Below are 25,493 nucleotides of genomic sequence, written 5' to 3'. Positions count from 1 at the left end.
GGCAGCAGTGAGGACAGTACCAACAGAGATATTCTTCATCTTTGGACAGGAATGGGGCTTCTGATAGGGAGTATAAGCAAAATTTGTTATCTTTATGGTAGTAGGGGAGGGTTAGGGTTTTCTCCCTTGTTCCTTTTCTCCGTTCCTTCTACCGCCCTCCCCCCCCTTTTTTTTTTTTTTGGGCAAAAAGGGGTAATAACACATAACTCAGAGAACAATTTGTGTTCAGGCTGTGTCTGGCTTATGGCTTGATGCAGCAGAATGTTGTTCAGCTTTCTGTTTTGTTTGCTGTCATGTGATGGGATGGTCTTTGGTCTTTTCTTCTGTATGTGGACATTCAGCGACGTCTTCATCTCCAAGCAGAACTGGTCTGGTTTTGAGGAGGTTTTGTGTTTGACTCAGGGGAATTCTTGTCAGTGTTTGTGGGAGTAGTGTTTGCAGTGCCTAGGTATGGTTTTATGTTTTTTCCTGGGTACCATCTTGGGCCAAATGGTAGTAGAACACACGCATACCTTCTTCCCCAAGTAATCAATTGGAAAGACCCAGAAATTTGGTGTGTTTCTGGGTCCTTTACTAGCACAGGTGGTTTCTCAGTGAGCTTTGCTTGGGTGGTGTTTGTGAAGTGGCGAAGTATTGGGGGGTCAGGCTCTGATGTACAATTTACGAAATTGATGACATAGAGAGCCTTGCAAAGTCTTTCCACTGGAGATATGATTTTTGTTTCTCTGCACTGCTGATTGAGGACTCTTTTGAGGGTTTGATGTGTCCTTTCTATGATGGATTGTCCTGTGGGATTTGCAGGTATGCCTTTCTTGTGTTCTTTTCCCCACTCACTGAAGAACCCTTTTAACTTATGAGAGGCATAGGCAGGTCCATTGTCTGTTTTGATCTCCTTTGATACTCCAGAGGTGGCTAAGGCAAGGAGGAAATGTTTAATGGTGTGCTGTGTAGTTTCTCCTGAATGAGCTGGTGCAAATACTGCTCGAGAAAATGTATCAACCGATACGTGTACATATTTTGACCTCCCAAAACGTGGTAAGTGAGTTACGTCTGTCTGCCACAGCTGGCAACTGTTCAAACCTCGGGTATTGACTCCGGTCCCCATAGACAGTATCTAGTAGTTTTGACAGTTCGAACACGTGGCGACAATAGCTTTTGCTTGATCTTTTGAGAGCTTGAACATTCTGATAAGGGCAAGGACATTTTGATGAAAAAATGCGTGCGACAATTTTGCTTGGGCAAAGATGTCAGGGATGTTAGCAGTTTCTATTGCCATGGCTAATGCATCCACTTTCCTGTTCCTTTCTGTGATGATACCTGGGAGGTCAGTGTGTGACCTCACATGCATGGTATGGTAAGGTTGCTTTCTGTGGGAGATTAAGTGTGTTAATGTAGAAATCAATTGGTGTAACTTTGGATTGGAAATCTCTTTGACAAGAGCAGGTTCTGCTCTCATAGCTATACCAGCAACATAAGCTAAATCTGTGACCAGATTAAAGGGTTCGTCTTTGTATTTGTCAAAGGCTCTGACAACAGCTGCTAACTCTGCGATCTGTGGAGATCCCTCTACTATTTGGATGTCAGATTCCCATTTTTGTGTTTGAGGGTCCATCCATGTCATTACAGACTTGTGGGGTGACCCTGAGCCATCTGTAAAAATGGTTAGAGCTTTGAGAGGTGTTTTACTTTGGACTAATTTTGGGGTCAGATGAAAGGTTACTTCACGATTTAAAGTTTATGTTTTGGGATAATAATTGAAATTTTGCCTGTATAGCTACCTAGGGCAAACTGGAGATTTTCATTGGTTTGGAGCAAATGCTTCAGGTCCCCAGTGGTCAGTGGCAAGTATATGCATGTGAACTCACATACTGCAAGAGAGCGGAGGTGAGTTCTGGCTTTTTTTATTAGATGTGCCATGATTTCCTGGAAGGTGATAATTGTTATTGTAGGTTCGTTGTTTTTAAAGATCCATTCCAGTATTAGTAAAGGGTCTCGAAGTTGAGTATCCCATTGGAAAATCAGTCCATAGAACCAAGGTCCTTTTCCCAGAATGATGAACAGGAAAGTCAGGCTGGGCTCAAAGCAATGGGCTTTGTGTGAAGACAGGGCTTCTTGGACCTTGGTGATGGCATCTCAGGCTTCTGTTGTAAGAGTGCGTGGAGAGGCTAGGTCTTCGTTGCCACGGAGAAGGTTGAACAGGGGAGCAAGGTCCTCTGTTGTAATTCCTAGCAGGGGACGTACCCAGCTGATGGATCTGCACAGGCTGTGTAGGTCTCTCAGGGTTTTTGGGTCGTCTCAGATGGCGAGCTGCTGGGGTACGATGGTCCTTTCCCGGATCTGGAATCCGAGATAAGTCCATGGGTTGGTGTACTGTATTTCGTCCTCACGGATCTCGAATCTTGCCTTTTCTTTGGTTTCTATGGTCTTTTTAACTTCTTTGTCCAAGTAAGCTTTTTCTGATGCACAGACCAGGATTTCATCCATATAGTGGTAGATGATTGCATCTGGAAATAGGTTCTGAACGGGAGACAGAATGTGAGCAATGTACCACTGGCATATAGTGGGACTGTTTTTCATTCCTTAGGGAAGAAAACACCGATGACATCTTTTGAGTAGAGCCTCTCTGTTAAGAGAGGGAAGAGAGAAAGCAAACTGCTGAGTGTTCTGGGGGTGCAGTGGAATGCTGAAGACACAGTCTTTAATATCTATGATAGCAAGTGTCCAGTCTCTAGGCAGCTTCAATGATGAGGGCATGCCAGGCTGGAGGGGGCCCATGTCCTCAATGACCTTATTGATTTTTCAAAGGTCGTGGAAGAGCCTCCACCTGTCCGTTCCTGGTTTTTTCAGTACGAAGACTGGAGAGTTCCAAGGGCTGGTGGCCTCGATGATGTGGCCTTTGGCAACTGTTCTTCCACAAGGGCTTGTAGTGTACACAGTTTGACTTTAGAGAGGGGCCACTGTGGGATCCAGATCGGGTCATGGCATTTCCAGGTGAGCCGAGGGGTATCTGGTAGTGCGCGCTCCTCAGTGGCCCCAATTAGAAATCCCATTTGATAATACGTAGGGAAACTCCACATTGGGATAGAACATCTCTGCTGCAAAGGGTGATGGGGGCCCTTATCACAAATGGACGGATGGTTGTCAACTTGCCTTCAGGCCCTTCGACGAGGATTGTTCTTGCTTCTCATAGACACTGTGGCTCCACCAATCCCTGAAATCATGCCTGCTACTGGTTGTAGTTCCCAGTGTTCTGGCCATTTTGAGTGAGTGATGATGGTCACGTCAGCACGGGTGTCCAGCATCCCTGGTCAGTAGATCTCTCCTCTGAAGAAAAGACCACACTCGATGGTAGGCTTGCTAGGACCCACAACTCATGCCCACATTGCTGTAGGGTTGAGAGGATTCTGCTCCTGTCGTGGTTTGAGAGGAAATGAAGTTTTTTGTGATGGTGTGGTCAAGCCAATCGGTGTTCAGATTTTAATATTGGCACCTGGTTTGTCCACTGAGGGCATGGATACGCCTCTGAGAACACAGGGGGTTAAAAGCTGTGAACTCCCCAGGGAATTTCTCTTTTTGAGTTCCGGTTTGGGACTGAGCAGGCCCTCAAACCCTCCCTGCCCGGCTCCGAGCTGGGCAGGGGGGGAGGGGAGCCATGCGGCCGGAGGGAGGTAGGCCAGGCCTGGGCCCAAGGGTGGAGAAGAACATTGTAAGGGCTTCGGGCAGCCATCCTCCATTTCCCCCCCCTGGAGAGAGGGAGAGAGAGCCAGAGCCTGTGCCTGTGATAGTGCGGCCGGCATGAAGGAGAAGGGGGGGGGTGCCCAGCAGGGCAGCCAGGCGTGGGAGTTATGATCCAAACCGGCAGAGCCTGGGACTTTTAACCCTTCTGGGGAGGATGGGAACCTTGCAAATGCTGATTCCTCCTGAAGTTGATGAGATTGAGAGGATGTTGAGAAGAATTCTCGGTGGGAGGAGATGATGGAGTGGCTTTTGGCTGGACTTTTCTTGTATAGCCACAGCAGAACCACTGGTGTTCCTGTGACACAGAGACTGCATTTTAGGGCGAGGCGATGGCTCAGAGCCAGGAGAGTGCAGTGATGTGAGAGTGTGTGAATAGAGATGACAGGTGAGGAGGGTGGTGGTGGTGCCCTCCGTCTTCGAAGAAGAGGAAGAGGAAGATGATCTCTGTTCAAGAGACCCCTCGGCCCCAGGGGGTGAAATTTGGGGGGGACAAGTGTCCCAAAAGGAGAGGGACTGTGCTCTTTTTGGAACTGGACAAAGTATCCTTAAAGGGAAAAACCCTAGAAGCAGCTCTGATCCATGTGCAGTGGTGAGAGCACTGGACATGGAAGGAAGAGGTCACGATGGCAAAATGTTCTCCAGGCGGTGCCACACGTGACACGGAAACACGAGAAGTTTCGACTGTTTCCTGGGGAAGTCTGTGGTGCAAGAGGGACTCCTCTCTTCTCGAGGAACTGAGGATTGGTTGTCTAAAGGGTGGTAATGGAATTGGAAATTTGGTGGGTGGAGGAGGAAAAAAATTGGAATGTTTCATCTTGTGTTCTATGTGTTCTGTGTGGGTTTTTTTGTAGTTTTAGTTAATAAAGTTTTTTTCCTTTTCAGCCTCAAGTTGGAGCCTGCTTTGCTATGTCTCTGATCACATCTCACAGTGGATGCCAAGGAAAGAGGTATTCTCGTGGGGGCACTGGCATTGAGCCAACCTCAAATGATGACAGCTCCCTGTGATTCTTTAGGAGTAGAAAGGTTTGTGTGATTGGAGTTCCCCTTTAAAGGAAAAATGGTAAGTTTGTGCAGCATAGCTGGACAGAGATTTCTACTCCCGAGTGCACTGTTTGTACTTCTGGAACAACAAAGATTTTCTCTGGGCCATGGAGAGTGTCACCTATAATTAAGATGTCAGAAGGACCACCTTTTGGCCCATGCTTGCCTGTGGGAAATCGCTAAACATTCTCATTATTAAAGTCAATAGACAGAGCAGTTACCAGCTGGCGGAGGGTTCCCATTGGTATCGCTCCATGGTTTGGATCTTCTTCATGCAGTCTGGAATCTCCTGGAATGATGCATGGCTGGGTCTGGACAGCTTTAGATTTGTTGTCTTTGCGCGGGGCCTGACCACGCTCTGCTGGAAGTTTCCTGAACGCTGCTGGTAGCGCTGCTGATTCTGGGGTTTTTGGTAGGTGTTACGGGGGTTTCGGGTAGGTGACCAGTCTGGACAGTCCTTTATAAAATGTCCAAATTCTCTACAGTGAAAGCAGTGGGCCTGGTCTTTGGAAGCCACTACTGCAAATGCACCAGAAACTCCTTCAGCAATACCCTTAGCAACTGCTTGGGCCACTGTATTATCAGTAGACAAATGACGTGTACAGCTTTCCAGCATTTCCTCTATGGTGGGTTCTGTATCCAAGGGTAGGGCCCTCAGAATTGTTTTACGCTGATCGTTAGCAATACTCATGGCAAGCTTGCACAACAGTTCTTTTCTTGCCTCTGTGCTCTCTGTTTTTCCAGAGCAGCCTTAATTCTGTCCACAAATTTGATAAAGCTTTAATCTACCCCTTGTTTAATATTAGAAAAGTCTTGGGTAGGAATAGAGTAATCTGGGCTAAGACATAAGGAGGTTTTTGCTACAATAGCCAAGATTTGTAGTGCTACCTTAGGTAAGGTGTTAGCTTGGTCAGAGGGTTTCTGTAAATCCCCTTCCCCAGCCAGCTGTTTGATTGTAAAATCTGGCCTATCAGCATCTGTAGCATAGGTATCTGGTAATGTTTTTAACTGTCTTTTCCAATGCCTTTCCCATAACATACATTCTGCCGGGGAAGGGAGGCAGTGGGCTGTTACCCCGTTCTCAGGGGTTCCAAGATGAGGGAAGAGACGACAAAGTTGACTCCATGTATCAGAAGGCTTGATTCATTATTATATGATATATAAGATATAAAAACTATACTAAAAGAATAGAGAGAAGGATTTCACTACAAAGCTAAGCTAAGAATAGAAAAGAATCTGTAAACGAAAAGTCTTCTCAGACCGAGATGGCTGGACAGGTGTTCTGTGATAGGCTCTTAATTGGAAACAGTTTGACGGGGCCAATCACAGACCTTCCCGTTGCATTCCACAGCAGCAGATAAGAATTGTTTACAGTTTGTTCCTGAGGCCTCTCAGCTCTCAGGAAGGGAAAAATCCTAAGTAAAGGATTTTTCATAAAACATGTCGGCAACATCGGGCAATATTTTTAACATCGTGAGGTACTAAAACATGTGCTGTGAAGATAGCTTTTAAGAAATTTCTAAAAATATGTGAACCTCTACCATGTTCTTTGGCTATATTTCATAGTTGTATAAGTTCTTTATTTGTGTTAGGTTCCCACATTGTTATAGTAGTTGCCTCACCTCTTTTTCCCTTTATATAAGTTACTGGGAAGGCAGAAATTCTCTGAGCGAGTTCCCAATCCCCTGCTTGAGTCGCTTCCATTTTGATTAGAGCCTATGGATCAATGTCCTCTGTATCACAATCAGTCTCGCTGTCACTGCTGTCCTCAGGGGAGGAGTGAGAGTGAGCAGGCAGTGCCCTATGGTTTTTATGGCGTGTTGGAGCGCGATTTTGCAGGGGTGTATGGGACTTGAGAGAGTGTGAGGAGGCACATGGCAGAGCTTGGCTAGCGGGAGGCAACAGTGGAGCTGGAATGGCAGCACCATGAGTGGCACTGTCTGTGCAGGACTGAGGCGTGTGGGGAAGTGGGGTGCTACCGTGGGGGGTCTCGGAGGTTCCGTTCAGGGGACCCTGAGGGTGGGTGGGTGGTTGCAAAGCCTGGGGATGGGGTCATGGAAGAAGCAGGGGAGAGGAGGTGGTGGGATTGGCAGGGGCTGTTGCGGGTATGGCGGGGCGTACAGCGTGGTTTGCTGGGGCTGCAGCAGGCAGGCAGGCAGAGAGACCTCCTGCTGAGGCAAGGATGGATGGTAATGGGGGTAGGGAGACACGCTTCGGGGGGGGGCTGCAGCAGTGGTGGGGGGGGTCTTGAGAAGGGGGGGCGGCGGTAGGGGTGGGGGGGTCGCGGTAGGGGTGGGGGGGCTGATGTGATAGAAACCAGCACAGTTACATCCGGAGCTTATGCGTCAGGAGGGTGCAAGCAGCATGCCGTGGGTTGTGCAACTGGTGGAGCAGAATTTGTGCTTGCTGCGTCCGGAGGGATGCTAAGGGACAGGTGGACCCCATGGGCACAGAGGGGGTGGATGGAAGCGGCGTTAATTCCGCGTTCCCCATCCTGGAAAAAGGGGTCGAGGGTGAAACAGCCCCAGAGGCTAGAGGTGGCATTGGGACCCAGAGAAAGTGGAGGACTATAGTCAAGGGCTAAGAGGGGAAGATTGTTATCAGCGTGATTAGCATTTGAAGGGAGAGTCACTGGTGGAAGAAATAATGTCTGGATGGACTCCCCAGGGGAAGATTGCATAGAAATTGAGCTTTTTTTATTCGTTTTTTCTACTGCTTTGGTTATAGAAAGAAAGAAAGGTAGAAACCAAGTTACAGAAAAATCTTCATTAGTTTGGAGGGTATTGGAATAAAATCCCAATATTGCTGGGTGGAACGTGCCTGGGCTCGTCCGGCCCTAGTGCTCTGGACCAAAGCCGGCAGCTGTGTTGTTTCACCTCAGAGACACCTTTGGCTGGCTGGAAGTTGCAGTTAGGCACTCGGAATAAGTCCAGGCATGTTAGAAACTCAGTTTACCTCTAGTGGAAAAGGTTCAGGCTATGGTGAAGAGGAAAGAGAGCGGATTCCGCCGGAGGGTTAAATCCAGAGTTTATTGCAGGGTCACAGAGCTCTGAATCTTGGTAACAGCTCCAACAGAATACCGACCACATGGTCTCAGTGTCTTTTAAGCTCACAGGGAGGGGGGATGGAAAGGATAGGTGAGCCACCAACCAGGTGGGAGGGGGAAGGTCTCAGGGGACAATGACACCTGGACAGGCCAATGACCCCAGGTCTAAGAAGCATCTTTTGAACTTCTGCCAATCACACGAAGCCTTTGCTGGAATGTGGAGCTTGATGGACATTACTTCGGAAAGGGGGCAAGGGGGAGGGGAAGGAAAAGGTTTGCACACCTGAGGGACAGGATATTGCTTCACACCGCAACAGGAGGGTATATATTCTTGTTCCTACTGTGTCCCAAAAAGAATCTAGAGTACTAGTATATGGAAACTGGGAAAGAATCCATTTTATAAATTTTATCAGGTTCGTTTTTGAGAGATTGCCTTCAGAGAATGAAAAGCTGTTAGCAGATAGGATTTCTAGGATTTGTAAATGTAAATCTCTCTCGTTCTGGGATCGTTTTAATTTACTGGGTTTTGATCCCATACTTCCCGATTCCCCACCAGCAGAAAAAAGAGAAAAAAAGAAAAAAACCCCAAAGAGGACCAGGGGTAAATGTGCACAACAAAGGCTGTTTTAAAACTTACACTTCTTCAGCCAAATGTGGGTCAAAACTCTGCTGGTTGGTGGTCTGCCTTGTCCAGCTCCGCAGGATCTCGTCCCGGATGTCTAAGTGAGGGCCATCATATGCTTCTTCAGATAACTTCTATAATGGAGAATTTATCTTCAGGAGGTCTTGGTGAGCAAAGGCAGTAAGAATTTCAAGAAGAAATGCTGCTCCAGAGTTCTTGTGCTGTTTGGTGTGACAATATGAGGCAGCTCCAGGGTTTTCGGGGTCTTCCCGAAAATGGCTGCTCTGGGTGTCCCAGACAGAGAAGTCCAGTTAGACACGACCTTTCCAGGCCCCTCAGGCAGGCTCCAGGGCTGCAGGCAATCTTAGCAAGCTCAGCTCTTAAGTGAGATCGGCTCTTTAGTGATTCTCAGCTCATTGCTTGCTAAGTGCCTTTGGCAGACGGGAGAGAGAGGAGCAGTGCTGTATGAGGTTCCACAGATAGATTGTGATTGGTATCTTCTGCAAAGGGTCTCAGTTACAGCTCTTCTGCTGAGCTGGGCAGAGGAGGGTGTTTATATAGGGTTTAGGAGTTTTTGAAATTGTGCAACGGTAAGGGTCGAGTCGAATATGACCTAAAGTCCTACAGAGAGATAAGCAAGGGTCTGAGGGCGGTAGAGGGGTTTCTTTGGTCCAGTCATCATGTCTAGGCATTTCCTATATTAGGCTACTGACTGCAATGGAGGCCTTGCAGGCCCTGTGCCTGCTACACATTTGGTCAAGGAGGACTGGGTCAGAAAATACCTAGGCAAACTTAACATCAAAAAATCCACAGGCCCAGACTGGATGCATCCAGGAGTGCTGAGAGAGCTGGCAGACACCATAGCAAAGCCACTCACAATCATCTTTGAAAGGCTGTGGAGATCAGGAGAGGTGCCCGAGGACTCGAAGAAAGCAAATGTCACCCCGATCTTCAAAAAGAGTAAAGAGGACCCAGGAAACTACCGGCCAGTCAGCCTCACCTCAATCCCTGGAAAGGTGATGGAGCCCTCATTCTGGAGGCCATCTCTACCCATATAGAGGTGTGCTAGACTGTCAATCAAATTGTATTATCTTTGCCATCTGTATGGCAATTGTCTTCTGTCAAGTGGGCAGTTTTCCTTACCGCTTCCAAAATGACTCCTCCCTCCAGGGAGACATCTGCTGATAAAGGCACCATAGGTTTTTGGAGAATGCATATTCCTGAGTACAGTCAGATTGTCAGCCCTCTTTACCTGGTCACCCACAAAAAGAACGAGTTCCACTGGGGCCCTGAGCAGCAACAAGCTTTTGCCCAGATTAGGCAGGAAGTTGCTCATGCAGTAGCCCTTGGCCCAGTCAGGACATAACCAGAGGTGAAGAATGTGCTCTACTCTGCAGCCGGGAACAATGGCTTGTCCCGGTGCCTTTGGCAGAAGGTGCCTGGGGAGACTCGAGGCCAACCACTAGGGTCCAAAGACAACTACACTCTCACAGAGAAGGAAATCTTGGCCACCTATGAAGGAGTTCAAGCTGCCTCGGAGGTCATTGGCACAGATACACAACTCCTCCTGGCACCCCGACTACCTGTGCTGGAGTGGATGTTTAAAGGAAAGGTTCCCAATACCCACCTCGCCACTGACACTACATGGAGCAAGTGGATTGCTCTTATCAAACAGCATGCCCGTATTGGAAACCCGAATCACCCTGGGATTTTGGCGATAATTACAAACTGGCTGAAAGGTGAAAACTTTGGTCTCACTGATGAAGAGGAACAAGAGCAAGTGACACGTGCTGAAGAAGCTCCACCATACAACCATCTACCAGCAGAGGAAACATGCTACGGTCTTTTCACTGATGGTTCCTGTCACACGGTAGGGATGAACTGGAAGTGGAAAGCAGCCATACGGAGCCCCACACGACAGGTTGCACAAGCTACCGAAGGAGAAGGTGGATCAAGTCAACTTGCTGAAATCAAAGCTGTTCAGCTGGCCCTGGACATTGCAGAAAGAGAGAAGTGGCCAAAGCTCTACCTTTATACTAATTTGTGGATGTTAGCCAATGCTCTATGGGGCTGGCTGCAAGGGTGGAAAAAGGCCAACTGGCAGCATAGAGAAAAGCCAATCTGGGCTGCTGATGAGTGAAAAGACACTGCCACTCAGTTGGAGAAGCTACTTGTGAAAGTACATCATGTAGATGCCCATGTCCCCGAGACTCAGGCTAATGAGGAACACCGAAACAATCAGCAGGTAGACCAGGCTGCAAAGATAGAGGTATCACAGATAGATTTAGATTGGCAACACAAGGGAGAGTTGTTCCTAGCTCGATGGGCCCATGATGCCTCAGGTCATCAGGGTAGAGATGCCACCAAAAGTGGGCACAAGACCGAGGAGTGGATCTAACCATGGACAGTATTTCTCAGGCTACCCATGACTGTGAGACATGTGCTGAGATCAAGCAGGCCAAACAGGTGAAGCCCCTTTGGTATGGCGGACAGTGGTCCAAGTACAAGTATGGGGAGGGCTGGCAGATTGAATACATCACACTGCCCCTGACATGCCAAGGCAAGCTCTATGTGCTGACCATGGTGGAAGCCACCACAGGATGGTTGGAGACCTACCCTGTGCCTCATGCCACTGTCCGGAACACTATCCTGGGCCTTGAAAAGCAAATCCTGTGGAGACATAGAACCCCTGAGAGAACTGAGTCAGGCAACGGGACCCATTTGAAGAACAGCCTTATAAACACCTGGGCCAGAGAACATGGTATTGAATGCATATATCATATCCCCTATCAGGCACCAGCTGCCAGGAAAGTTGAATGGTGCAACGGACTACTTAAGACTACCCTGAAGGCACTTGGCGAGGGAATCTTTAGCAATTGAGAAATGAACTTAGCAAAAGCCACCTGGATGGTCAACACCCACGGGTCTATCAATCAAGCTGGTCCTGCCCAGTCAGAACGCTTGCACACAGTGGATGGAGATGAAGTCCCTGTTGTACACATGAAAGGTATTTTAGGAAAGACTGTTTGGATTAATCCCACCTCAGGCAAAGGCAGACCCATTTGTGGGATTGTTTTTGCTCAAGGACCTGGTTACACTTGGTGGGTAACGCAGAAAGATGGAGAAACCCATTGTGTACCACAGGGAGATCTAGTTTTAAGTCAGAACTGTGTGTAGGGTTTCATTGTGATACAGATGGAAATAGAATAAGGGGTGGATAATGTCCTGGATTTTTAAGCAAATTGTCTTCTATTTGCCATCTCTATGGCAGTTTTCTTCTGTTAAGTGGGCAGTTTTCCTTATCTCTTCCACGACTCCTCCATCCGTCAGGGGAGACATCTGCTGGTAACAGGCTATGGAATGTCGCTGCATGACTGATAAGAAATATAACATCCCATTGTGAGATGCTCTGCTCAGAGGGAAGAGCCAAGCATTCTACCCAGATATAATTTTGAGATTCTGTAACACCAGCATGGCTTCTCCACTGGATTTCCCATAGGAACAGCTGCCTCTTCTTCCACTGGATCTTCAGAGGAAGATTACACCCTTCTCTATAGGATCCATGCTCCAGCAGAACTACACCTGACACTCCAGGAGGACTGCAGCCACAATTCCAATTGGATTTTTACAGGATCCCTGCTCCAACAGAACCACATTTGTCACTCCAGGAGGACTGCAGCCACATTTCTAATTGTACTGCTACCAAGACCCTGACCAATAGGGTGTCAGGTTGTGTTCTAACTGTGTCAGTGTTGTTTTAGTTTTCTGCATTGTTTTTTTTATCTTTTTGTTTTCTTCCCTATTAAAGAACTGTTATTCCTACTCCCATATCTTTGCCTGAGAGCCCCTTAATTTAAAATTTATATCAATTTGGAGGGGGGGGGGGTGTTTACATTCTCCATTTCAGGGGAGGCTCCTGCCTTCCTTAGCAGACACCTTGTCTTTCCAAATGGAGATGGGAGGACAAGGTGTTCAGGAGCAGTCAGCATGGATTCACTAAAGGGAAGTCATGTTTGACTAGCCTGACTGCCTTCTACAATGAAACAACTACCATGATGGATCAGGTTTTTGCATCTGTAGGTTTGTTTCCTGTAGTTTTCCTGTTGCTGGATGCTGTGGGCTGTGTGCTGTTCTCCAGTGTTTGCAAAAAAACTCTGTGACAAGTTACGGGACAAAGCATTTTGCAGCTACAGAGGAAGCTACTGACTCTTCTGATGCCATTATATCAATTATATGTTTTAAAAGAAAGTTGGTCTCTCAGGGGAAAGTATTGGGCTTATTTGTCTCCTAGGAGAGAGTTAAGACATTGGAAAGGAGCCTCCAGAGCTGTAGTTTACATCTTGAATTTTAGTATGTTGCCAGTAGGATTATGAATGGTAGAGAAGGTGTTGTGGTCATGTTTTGTTCAAGCTCTGTATGAATTTGTGCATGAAACTGGGAGATCTCATGGGAGGGTTGAGTAACATCTCACTGTCATAGGAGTAAGTTCTTCCAATGTTTGCATTTAATCACTGGGTAGAGACATGCATTCATGCAAATTATGTCTGGTACCATAGTGGCTAAGAAATACCTGAAATCAGAAACTAAATGAGAAAATAAACAAACCCACTTCCCAAAACTGTAAATCTGCAAAACAGTTTTCTAGAGCTTCCCATGTTTCCAACCACTATCTCCTTGCTTTGTGTTTCATGAATAATGAAAACAGGATTGCTTATAAAGCAGAATGGTTGAAATATGACATTGTGCTTTTAGCTTGTAACTCTTTTTTTTCCTTCCTCTAATTCCAATAGGAGCATGGAAAAACTCAGTAGAAGAATGGACTGCAGAAGACTGGAATGAAGATGTAAGTGTGCCTTGTTAGGTAGACCGATTGATTATTTAACCTTTTCAGAGTTTTTGTGTTGTCTTCAAAAACTAAATGTGTTAAGTAATACTTTGTATGCATGCAGTGATATTTCTTATTGTGTTTTTTGCTGCAATTCCTGTTTAAAATATATTTATATAAGCTTTTTTTAGAATAAAATTGCATAAAGAAATATTAATTTATTTTTTCTTGGGGGACAATACAAAGATAATAAAATTTTAAGTTTTATCCCAAATTATTTATTTGTGAATTATAATTCTGCACTGCTCAATGCTGGTGGGTGTTAACCACTTACTTCCCCCTATTATTTAAGGATTTAAAGCCATATGTAGTGGTTTTGGTTTGTTAATTTAAGATTTCTCTAATTTTAAGATTTCCTGGGCTAATGTACTAAAGAGTGTGGTCTGTTTTGGTGTTGGTCAGTTACTAATGTACTCACTTCTTGTTGTGAGATAGGATTAGGAGAAAAGGAAAGCAGGCTTAAAACTTTAAAAGAGTATAAAGAAAATTTTATTAACAGTAATTAAAAGAAAAAAATAGTAAGAAGTAAGACAAACTTTTCTTAACACTTCTCCTCCTCCTATAACTTTTTCTTTTCCACTGATAATATAAAGAAACAAGACTTAAAATTTCTAGTTAGTTTACTTTTAAAATAGTTTTTCTTCAGTTCACTTACGGAGAGAAGTTCCTCTTGTTAATGTTATGGAGACTTCTCACAGTTCTTTCGTGGTTCTCAATTTGGTCACGAATAGTAGCCGCCTGGGGGAAATCTGCTATCGTGAACCCCCTCTCATTTTCCACAAGCCTTCCCATAGCTTGTTTATGGGCTATGTTGACTTATGGGGTATTGGTTTAAAGATGAGCTGGTTAAAGGTAAAAGTTCTCATTATTTATTTCTAAAATCATCTTCATTCCTGGGAACAGAGATCTTGTCCTGGGGGTACAGGACTACTCTTCTCCCTTTCTCTGTTCAAACTTCCCATGGGATCATAGTTACTTTAATATCTGCTTATTTTAGTATGGAGGTTTTTGCTCTATATCAATTTGAACCCTTCATCTCCCCAAAGTTTCATGTGTTATAGGAAAAAGAGTCTTTTTTCCATAGCTTATAAAAGGATTTCAGTTTTAAAATTAAGGCATCTCCTCATCCCTCCCATCTGGGACTTGACTTCTTCTTCACTGACTGTGATGTTTTCATGTTGTTCTTTTACATGCTTGCATCCTGTTCCTTTCTCTCACTCGAGGGAGGATTGAAGTATTGAAAGAGTTAGCATGTCACCTGGGCCCTTCAAATGGTCACTTGACCTGCCAGTAACTTGTGGTGGGAGCTGCGGCTGGGGCTATGTCAGGATCGGCTTTATGGTTGGTTTTTGGTTTTCTTTGCATTTAATTCTAGTCGCAGGGCCACTCTGCATGGCTGTAGGGCTGCCTCTGGTCTCAGCCATGCTGGGGGGAGGGGATCTGATGGTAAGATCTTAACAGCTGCGGCCAGCCCTGCTTTGGCCAGGGTTCCGCAGCCTCCCCCCCTTCCTGCTTGGCAGCTGCTGGGGCCCAGCCCAGTCAGAACAGGGCTTGTAGTCCCCCAGAGCCCCTGGAGAGGGGCCCAGCCCCCCACAGTAGAGCCTGCCTGGCCCAGCCTGGGACAGGGCCCAGCAGGCTTCCTGGGCCCAGCCATGATGGGACCTGGTGGGCCCAGGGCATGTTACCTTCTTGCCCACTGGGAAAGAAAGAGGAAGTTCCTGGGTTTTTTCATCTTTAACATGTGTCTTTCACAGAGGCGTGTTCAGCTCTTCAGTGGTTCAATAGACTGTTAGTTACACAAAAAGCTTTTGCATCACTTTCTTAAATTCCTCCCATGTCAAAACTATAACGCCATATTATCACAAGACTTTTATATAAATAAGTGCTGAAGTTTACTATCAACTTTAGACTCCTCATTTACTGCTTTTTGTTTTAAATCTGAATAATTGTTCCACTTAGTCCATTTCATGTTCATAATCTTAAAAAAGGAGCTAGTAATATGCTGAAGTGGGCACTTAATTGCTTCATTCCGGTTGTTTCATCATGATGCGTTGTGTAAAGTACTTATAAGAATTTGGGTTCTCATTCTTTAACAGGCAGGAGATGTCTTCATGTCTGCAATATATTTGGCATTTGTGATCATCATGCATGAAATTCACATTTATGATTTTTATTTTCAGCTATTATATTAAAGCTTAAGTAGTTCAGAAAACAAACTAGATATCAAGAAACATGGAAAGGAAAACTTAGGTTTTAAAAAGTCTTTCATCCTTTACATGAACATATATTATTTCAAGTTTCTTTTCAGAAGAGATTGTCTTGGAAGTCATCCCTTTTGCCTCCTCCTCTAGGGTGGCATGTCAGTGTTATTCCCAGAAATGTGTGAATGTTTCATATAACAGATATGAAAACTCCATCCTTACCTAATGAGAGGGACGTGTCTTTCAAGAAAATGAAAAGAAGTTCTAAAATTAATAGTTTTTCTGTATCAATTACTGTCAGCAAAAGCTGGCAGCTTCTTTAAACCTTTCCTCTATTTCTGCAGTATATGCTAGAAGTAAACTAAGGGCTAAGGATACTGAAAATTTATGGCATTGTTTTTACCCCTGTTTGCTGGTACAATGCAGCATTTGTAATACAGGAGGGGTGTTGAGCAATGGGTAATTAACTATCTGTCCTGGTTTAGGGCAAATTTGGGAGAAAACCTCCTAAGGGGTGCCTCTAGAAAGCAGATTCAAGTGGCCCCTCCCACAACTGGTTTGGGAAAAGATTTCCTTGGAGAAAAGTGGAAAAAAAACTGTTTATTTAACAAGCAAAGTAATCACAAGCATTAAAAAAAAAAGAATAATATTAAACAATAAAACCTCTCACTGTTCTGAAGAGATGAAAAATTCAGAAAGTCCTTTTTGTGAGGTGTAGCTCAGTTCACTCAGTCTATCAGTCCCTCTGGTGCTGGAATGCAGTGTCCTGGGCCCTGGTGGGCCACAGGTGTGAGCTCCTGATGTTCTTCTGGGTTTCAGTCTAGAACAGGTTTGAAAAGTTCCAAGAAAAAGGAAAACCACAGTCCGGAGAACTTCTCTGCCTCAGCTAGCAAAAGAAAAACTAACTAAAATCAAAGGAGAGCTCTCTCCCTCTCTGTGCTGCAGACAACACGGTCTGTGAGAAGGAGAAAAAATGCAGGGGAGCAAGTCTAGTTTCTGCAAACAATCTCCATGCTTCTTGTCCTGGTTTAGGACAAATTAGGGGAAATCTCCGAAAGGGAGTCCCCTAAAAACAAACCTCCAACCACCCCTCCCCCAATACCGGGTTCGGGAAGGAATTCCTCGGAGGAGCAAAGTGGAAAATAAAACCTATTTAATAACAAGTAACAAAGGAACACTCCCCAACACAGGAAAAGAAAAAGAAACCAGGCAGTGTTGTGGAGGGTGCTGATCTTCTCTCGCAGACTCCGGGGGGTCCTGGACGTCCAAGGTCAGGTCCGGAGCCGGTACGGTATCTTCAGGGGAGGGTAAGAAAGAGGGAAAGGAAGAAAAAAAAAAAAAAAAAAGAGCGCAAAAGAAAGCAAGCAAGCCAAGCTAAGCAGCAGCAGCCAGCAAGCTAAGCAGCAGCAGCCAGCAACCAAAAGCAAAAACCAAGGTGCCCGGTCACCCTCACCCCCCCCACCCCGCCCCGCCGTGACAAGATTGCCGGGGTTGGGGGGGGCGGGGAGAGAAAGGCCAGACACAACACACGATATTGGGATAAAGGCTGTCACCCCACGACACTTCTTCTCTACCCCTTCGCTCTCAGAACTAGTCTTAAAGGTGCAGAACTTAATATCCAGCATAAACAGAACAGAAAATTTGGGATACAAGCATCATAAAGTCACCCCAGGACACTATCAAATTCAAGTAATTTGTGCATGAATCTTAAAGGGACAGCAAATGAAATTTCTAGCCTGTTGTTAATTTTTATTCATTTTGGTGTTCTGGAAAAATCCCTGTAACCTAGGAGAAAGTTATTCATGTGCTGATGTTCAGAAAGAGTGAATGAAATAGTGAGCTGCAGGCAAATTAGCCCAAAACATCCCTGGGGAAAAAAACAAAATGGATTCATTTGATTTAAAAAAAAAAAAAAAAAAAAAAAAAAAAGCATAAGAATGCACCTTGTGTCATTCACTGTAGTTGTATGAAAATAGGTCCACTTCAAATAAACCTGATATTTGTCTTAAAGTAAATTTCAAATTAACTGCAAAGACAGAGTATGTCCTTGTAAGAGATTTGATCTACATTTTTTGTTCTAAATATAATTACATCCTATCATGAAACACATTAGGTGGATTGAAATCTGCCATGAAAATTTTAGCCAATAAATCTTTTGCAGGAGGGCATTTCTAGGAGGGCTACAAAGTAATCCAGTCCCAGGTCAGATGCCATCTAGTGTCTTTATCAATGATTTGGAAGTAATAAGATCACTGCTGAATAAAATTTGTGAGAAATAAAAAAAAATTTTTGAATGGCCATTAAAAGTAAGCCAGTCATACAGAAATCTGAAGCACTGCTAGACTTGACCTGTTATGAAATGAAAAATACTTTAATATAGCCAAGTGCCCATTTGTTTTATAGGAATAAAGGCACACCTTCAGAACAAAGGGCTGGTGTCTGGAAAGCAGCAACTGAAAAATTTTCAGCATTGTAGCAGATGATGAAAAAGGAACAGGTCAGCATGATCTCCTAAAGAGGTGTTGCTGTGGCAAAAAAACCCTATTGTAGTCTTTTTGTCTTTAGGCACTCTTCCCTGTCTCTTAATTATTCTTGATTTATATTTCAGTATGTGAACTCTCCTGAACTTGATTCCGAAATACTGCATCCAATTATTCATTGCTTTTACAAAACAAAACGTGGAAAATAGCTGAAAATATTTACTGATAGTATTGGTGTTTGAGAGTGAGATTTTTAGTTTACTCAATCTGAAAAGGTTACTTTATTAGCATATAATGGGTTCTTGTTTTAGTCTAGCAGAAAATGGCATAATGTGAACCTGTGGCTGGAAAATGGATCCATGCATTAAAATGTATTATAAACAATTCCAGCAGCATGAGTAATGATTGAAACAACCAAGGAAGCTGATGTATTTGCTGTCTGCAGGTAAAGAACAGGCATTTTTTTAAGAATATTTTGTTTAAATGTGGTGTTCCCTAGTCAAGTACAAGTTAGGTGAAGGTGAGTGAAATTTCATGTTGTTTGACCTAAAAACAATTTGATTTCTGTGATTTAATTACTAGACAGGACTGGTTATTATCTTTAGTAATGAGTATTGAGCACGTATATGTTATTGCATGCCCCCAGCCAGGTAATAATTAGCATTGACTCCATGATTCTCAGAAGGCTGATCTATCACTTTATTATACTATACTAATTAAGAAATCCATCGCCCTTACAGATAGTCATGATACAGGTGGACCCAATTGGTCCTTCAATCTAAACACCATCACCATTGGCCAATTAAGAAACCACCCTGTCCTAGGGTGACTGTTATCCCCATTTGTGTGTGTGTAGTTTATGCCGGGTGTTGTGTTCTGTGCCTTTAAGACTGGTGGAGTGAAGGTTTTGTTTTGGGCCTCTTATCAGCCACTCAGCGGGACATCCAGATAGCACCAGTGCATGTTGCTGCTTTTTGCTTTTTGCCCTGCTTTTTGCCTTTGCTCTTGCTTCTGCTTCGCTCCTGCTTTGCTTGCTCTTGCTTTTTCCCCCTGCTTCTCATTAGTTCATTCAGCTAAACAGTCCAAATTCTTTTCTGGACTGTTCTTGGCCCCCCCCCCCCCCGTTTGGACCTGCCAAACCTGCTCCGGACTGGGATTTGAAACACGGAGAGAGAGTTTACACCTTGTGGCTGCAGCAGCTGCCTCAGTGCCGGAGGGACTGATAACAGCGACCACCCCCAGGAGAGACTTTCTGAATTTGTCATCTTTTTTCAGAGCGGTGAAAGAGTCGTGTCATCCGGTATTGTTCATTTTGTGTGCCGGGGGGTGCTGTGCTTGTCAAATAAACAGGTTCTTTCCACTTCTCTCCGAGGAATTCTTCCCGAACCGGTTGCGGGGGGAGGGGCCGTGTGGGTTTGTTGTTTGGAGAAGCCCTTTTTGGGGATTCTCTGCCAAATTTGCCCTAAACCAGGACACACCCTTTGGTAAACAAATCTTCATAACACATTCCACATGTTCATAACAAAAGGTGCAGCAAGTGAAGATAAGAATTGTTTATGATTATTTTCTCTGATCTTCTCACAGCCTTCCCCAGGACAATGCCTGGGAAAGTTGTGCATTGCTCTCTGTGGTCAGAGAGCTGCTGCCACAAGTATAGTATGTTGTCTGTATGCTATTAAAGAGAGGAAACTTCTTGCAGTGAAAATTTGAGGTTGTATGGACAATGAAGGACTAGACAAATATTGAGGTACTGTAGATGGCTCTGGATTTTTCCCTTCAAATTGTGATTATATTCTTCTGGCTGAATAAAATTAGGTTTAACTACAGAAGGGAAGAAATAGAATACATACTAATTGTTGGAAAGTGGTTGAAGGCAAACATTTTGTATATAATATTGTTAGTTTTCATTTTTATTTGAAACAATAGCAACACTTTAAAAAATAGTGGGAGTGTTTCCTTTACCAGGAAGCAGCACAAGAACTTGTTTTAATTTCTTTAACTTCAGTACATCATGTCAAAACACTAATAAGGTTTTGTTATTTCTGATTTGTTGCTGTTGAGTTTTTATGAGCATGCCAGAGTAGATTTTCTTGTGGTCCTTACTTATCAACTGTCCATAGGACCTGGTAGCTTAGTTGTTAAATATATTCTATGTCTGGTGATTGGAGAATGATTTTTATAATAGAAACAGGAGATTAAAAGCACAGACATTTCACTGCAGATGGAGGAAATACCCTTGTGGGGCCGCTGCTTGTGAATGGTTCTTAACTGTTCATTCAGTCCTGGGAAAATGCCAGAGCCTCAGTGAAAGATTTGTGAGTGTAGTGTACAGTGAGCGTAAATAACTTTGTTAGGAACTGATATTACTTCTAAGAAATACTAAATACATCTGTGTAATAAAGCTTTTCAGCTGCTGCTGCACAAAATATGTGTTTGGACAAATGCTGTAATCCCAGCAGACTTTTGGATTAGGTGTTTGGAGCTTGTGGCAGTGAGTTTGCTGCAGGGTGTAGTGTAAATTTCAATGTAGCCAAGCTGGTGGCTGGAGATGTCTATTTTGCATGCTGGTTCACTTAAAAAGAACATTTCCTCTCTTATGTCAAGGATGCTTTTGCATTATCACAAACATCCTCAGGCTCCTCGATTTGCTTAGTTTTCAGGATTCATCAGTGTTTTGGCCATGGTTCGTCTTATCCTGGGTATTGTGAGCATGAGAAACTTTCGACATTACAAAGAATTTGCTATTTAACTAAGAAATTACAAACCATAAGCTGCTGCTTGTGCCATTAGCTGACCTCCTTGTGCCATATAATGCAGGAGTCTCATAACACCACAGAAAGTACCATACACATTGTTATAAAATAACATGTATGGTGGGGAAAGAGCTGAGCGATAGAGAAACAGCCTTTTAAATTGGAAATATGCTTGAGCTGAATCTTCTCTGTTTTGGTCAGTACATAGAGTTGCAGGCTGGCAGCATTATGCTCAGGACAGAGTTGTATTCCAGAAAGATGGTATTAAAATATGTTGTATTAGCAGGAAGGGAAGGAAATTAAGGGAGGAATTGTGGTGGTACTAATTTTTTTCATGACCCAGCTAGGGGAGAGCACATGAAACATTTGAACTTTGCTTCTAAGTAGTAAGTGATTTGCTCCCAGTCAGACCTTCTGCATCCTACTTTATTTAAATGTTTCATAGAAGAATCTCACATGACCATGTACAGGGACATACATGCTTTCAGTAAAACTGCCTGTGGGATGGCAGATGAAATTGCCTCATATCTGTGATGTCCTTTAAACTGGGCTGCTGGCAATTAAAAATGCATAATTTCCTGGAAGAGCTACATTCAAATGTCACATTCTAAAGGGATTCTTCGTGCATGTTTGAATAGGTCAGTTATTCTTTAAATACACAGCTACACCAAAGTAGTTAAGGGTGATTTTGTGCAAATTTAAATTAAAATATAACCATTATACGGTCACATCTCTGCCTTGTTAAACCAAACCTGTACTGGCGTAACACTTATTCTGGTTTGTAAGTATTCCTGTCAATAGAAATGAATTAGCCATAGAAGTTGTAGTTGTTTAACTACTATTTTTCTAAAAAGAAAAGCTATTAAAAAAATTCCAAACAAGAAACAATCAACCTCCCTACAAACCAAAATCACCCCCTTTCCCCCCAAATGCCAATCAACCAGCTCCCCCTCCCCGACTACCTGTGCAAGTATCTATTGTAACAGCATGGTGGAAGCAGTAGTTTTCTGCTGTGGATGGTTTGACTTGTTATACTAGTATAAGCAATTGCACAGTTCTCCCTTTATTGTTTTCAAACTCGTGTTTGCAGAGCAATCTGTTTAAGATGGTTTTGCCACTCCTAGAAGTGCCAAGAAGGAACCATGAATGCTAGTTTACTGTACATACCTGAGTGCAAACCTGCTTCCACTGATGATGTGAGCTGAAATGTAAAACAGAGATACATTAAATGAGTGGGAACAGTACAATGTGTTAGACTTCTGCAACGAGATTTATCAGAGCTGCTCTATGGAGTCCTAAATTATGTCTGCACACTGATGATATACCAGCTGTCGCATTAATTACTTTCTACTGGTATAGTTTTCAGTTAAACTATTTCCCAAACTGATCTATGTTTATATACATTAGTATACTGTTCAGTAGATGAAATTTCCTAACACTTTCAATAAATTGGTATTTGATTCTGTGGAGAAGACTTTGCTGAAGTTCGACTACATGTTTTTGTCTTTTTAAGCAGAGCTGCAGCATAACTGGTTGTAATGATAGTTTGACTTTAATTTTAAAAGGGCGTGACCAAGATGGAATTTCTGAAGATGTCACAGTACTGGTGCGAGCATGTGTATGATTAAAATAACTCTTCCCCCCTACACACTTTTTTCAGCTTTCTGAAGCAAAAGTCTTCACTGCTTCCTCTGTTCCAGCTGAGAATCATATGACTCCTAGGCAAAGGTAAGATCTTCTTCCATAGTTTGCCTATACCTTAAAAAATTTGTGCTCGTTGAAGCAATGCTAGCTTGCACATATAAAACATTGACTAAAACATAGGGCAGCCTTCGCCAGAGATTGGTCAAGCTAGTTTCAAAATTGTGAGTCTTGCTTTTGTGGGTTCCTGTGTTACCTAATATTGACTACAGAAGTGGAGCCAAACTTAGAAAATCCATGAACATAATACTGACTTCTGCACAAAGACTGCTTACTGGCAGGAACAAAAATAGCTGGTAAGAAAACTGTGCTGCTGTTGTTGAAAGGGAAGCTCTGGCTTTGCTGTCCAGAAAATGAAAACTCTGTCCCTGTAGATGTAGAAAGTGTTCAGAATATAGTGCTCTGACAAATATGTTGACAGAAAAGCTGGTGTTGCTTACCAGGAAAATCGCCTTCTTGCCATCACTATTACTTGCCTTAACTGATGATATAGAGTTCAGTTAGAGAATGGCAAATATGGCAGTTGCTGCCTTTGTCTTGACCAAATGCCTGGCCAATTATGTGGAATCAGCTGCCTGCACTAGCCTCACAGAGCAGGTTAAGGTTGTATGATGAAGACTTCTGTAGTTGGATAGCATGAGATCTGAAAACTAGATTGCCTAATGGTCCCAAACATCCTGATACAGCTGTACTGCTATACTTCAGACTGCAGCAAAATTTTCATTATAATATGGGCGTGACCTGGAGGAGGGATGGTGTCAGTTGGCTTACAGTGTATATTCCATTCCTTTCCTTCTTAAAGGTGATATGGCAGGAGGGTTGGACCAGATGATCTCCACAGGTCCCTTTGAAACCTAACTATTCTGTGATATGCTCACATGTTCGTTGTTTTAATGCAAATATTCTTGCAGTGGATGTCCCTCAATTTATGTTAGAAAATATTTTAGTGCATCAGCCTAAGTTCTGGTGTATTGTTTTGTGGTTTGTGGTTTTTTGTTTTGGTTGTTTGTTTGGTTTTTTACTTGCCATAAGAAAGGCTTGGACATTAAAAATCTATGCTAATCAAAGTTCTGGGAGCAGCTCTTCAGCCCAAGCCTGTGGTATATTTAGGATAAACTTAAGTCAGAATTTTTTGAGTAGATTTATGTTATTGTCTGAATGCTTTGCTTTTCCTTGGATAAACCTGTGTTTAACATGTGTAGGTGTTAGTAGGCCCTGTTAAATGTAAGAAAATTCACATTTCTCATCCTGCTCAGGTATGTATGGTAAAGTAATTTTGGATATGTGCCTACTATCTGAGAAATGTAGCTTTTATTTCCACTGCTTCTTGTGACTTCCATACTGTTAGTGTTCAGGAAAACATAATCATGGAATGATTAGACGCACGTGCTTTTATTGACAAGCTCTGTGTGTCAGGGGTACAGACCCAAATCTGACTCCAACATGGGTTCGGGATGAACATGTTTTTATACCCTTATCGTTATATAACTACATATTAATTATTAAACTTATATTTTTCTATTGTATACATTGATTTCATCCAAGCATGGATTTTGTACTTTCCACCAAACCCCCCCAACATCGTTTCTCATGATTCTTGTTACGATTAAACAATAATTATATCCAATTACCAAACAATCATCACATTTAACAATCATATTATTTATCATAGTCATTAAATGATTATACAGGTGCAGCCTAACGTTTTCCCAGGGACTACCTTAACGTTTTCCAAGGGACTACCTTAACATTTTCCCAGGGCCTACCAGACCTATCCTTCCTTTCTAACTCCTCTGAATATTCCATGATTTTAGAAATATTTTATCCCTATACTATCAATACTATCACATATTCAATTGCTACATGTGACTTTTTCTTTACTGTCTGTATACCTACCCCATACAGAGGTAGAACTTTGATCCCTTGCTCTGTGACATACAGAGAATGTGGATTATCAAGATATATAAAGAGTTGGCTGGAGGGATCAGTTTAAACACAATGTATCTTTTATGACTTGTCTCCAGTTAGTTATATTAATCATATAGGTTATTTATGTGATACATGATGATATACATTTGATAATGATTTCAATGAGAGCAAAGAATTTATATTCCAGCTGTAGTGGTAAGTTTCAGCTAGCAGAATAATTCTGTTGCTGGTATGGCAGCTTTAGCATTAGTGCTTTCTTCAGTTTCGGCACAGTCTAATCATCGTGTTTATTCCAGCCAAACTTTGCTTTGTCTTACAGCATTGATTTGGTAACAATGCTTCAAAAGCCCGAAAAGCCTGTGACCCTTATCCAAGAGACAGAAGGCAACTCATTTGAGGCTCCCCAGCAACAAACCTTTGGCCAAGCCCTGGTTTTCACAAATTCTCAGCACAGCACCCAGATGGCATCAGGAACTGGCAGCTCCAGTGCTGTAAACTCTTATTCTCCTCAAAGTCTGGTAAAAATACCTTATGCTTTCTAAATATTCCTAATGAGTAAATATTTCAGGTTAAGTAACTTTTCCAGTACTGGCCATTTAATGAGATGGTTCAGTATTTATAAAATTCAGGTTGCAAATGTTGAAGGAATTCTTAATTTCATTCCTTCCATTCACACACACAAAATAAAGTTTACTTTTTTTTCTGGTTTTGCTAAGTAGTTGTTTTTCAGTTCACATGAAGTACTTGTATTAATTTTTGAGTAGAGAGCAGATGTATTTACTGCATGCTGATTTAGGATGAAATCACTTGTTTATAGTGAAGAGTTCTATGCCAGAAAACTTTGTTGTCGCCCTGATTTTGTAAAACTTTGTTAAGCCTTCTGAAGTTTACATTCTTTCAACAAACTTTCTCACACACAATTCTGTAAATAACCTATGTTTTGCATTCTTTCATGGAGGTGGAGAGAATTGATGGACCCTTGGTCTGTCCAGTGGCATTGGAGAGGTGGCACTGTCACCCTCCAATCCACTGTCACCTTTGGAAAACTATAAATGTTGAAGTCAGAAAATAAAGGTCCCCTTTTTTCTTTTTTGTTC

General features: G+C 43.2%; 1 protein-coding gene across 17 annotated transcripts in view; it reads left to right on the top strand.

Annotated features, from left to right (window-relative positions):
* Window positions 1-25,493, top strand: part of LOC103824732 (ubiquitin-associated protein 2-like) — a 195,825-nt gene that overhangs the window by 84,785 nt on the left and 85,547 nt on the right. For 14 of the 17 annotated variants that reach the window (XM_050986329.1, XM_050986328.1, XM_050986327.1 and 11 more), the window contains 4 exons: window positions 13,238-13,290; window positions 16,724-16,819; window positions 22,427-22,494; window positions 24,716-24,914. In XM_050986329.1, coding sequence (XP_050842286.1) covers window positions 13,238-13,290; window positions 16,724-16,819; window positions 22,427-22,494; window positions 24,716-24,914 — 416 coding nt within the window. The remainder of the gene's footprint in view (window positions 1-13,237; window positions 13,291-16,723; window positions 16,820-22,426; window positions 22,495-24,715; window positions 24,915-25,493) is intronic. The other 3 variants (XM_050986332.1, XM_050986322.1, XM_050986321.1) reach the window with 1 other exon arrangement.

This window comes from Serinus canaria, chromosome W, assembly GCF_022539315.1.
Source record: "Serinus canaria isolate serCan28SL12 chromosome W, serCan2020, whole genome shotgun sequence".
In the NCBI taxonomy this organism is placed as follows: domain Eukaryota; kingdom Metazoa; phylum Chordata; class Aves; order Passeriformes; family Fringillidae; genus Serinus; species Serinus canaria.
Note: the sequence above shows the minus strand (reverse complement) of the source record. Positions and strands in the feature narration are given on the sequence as shown.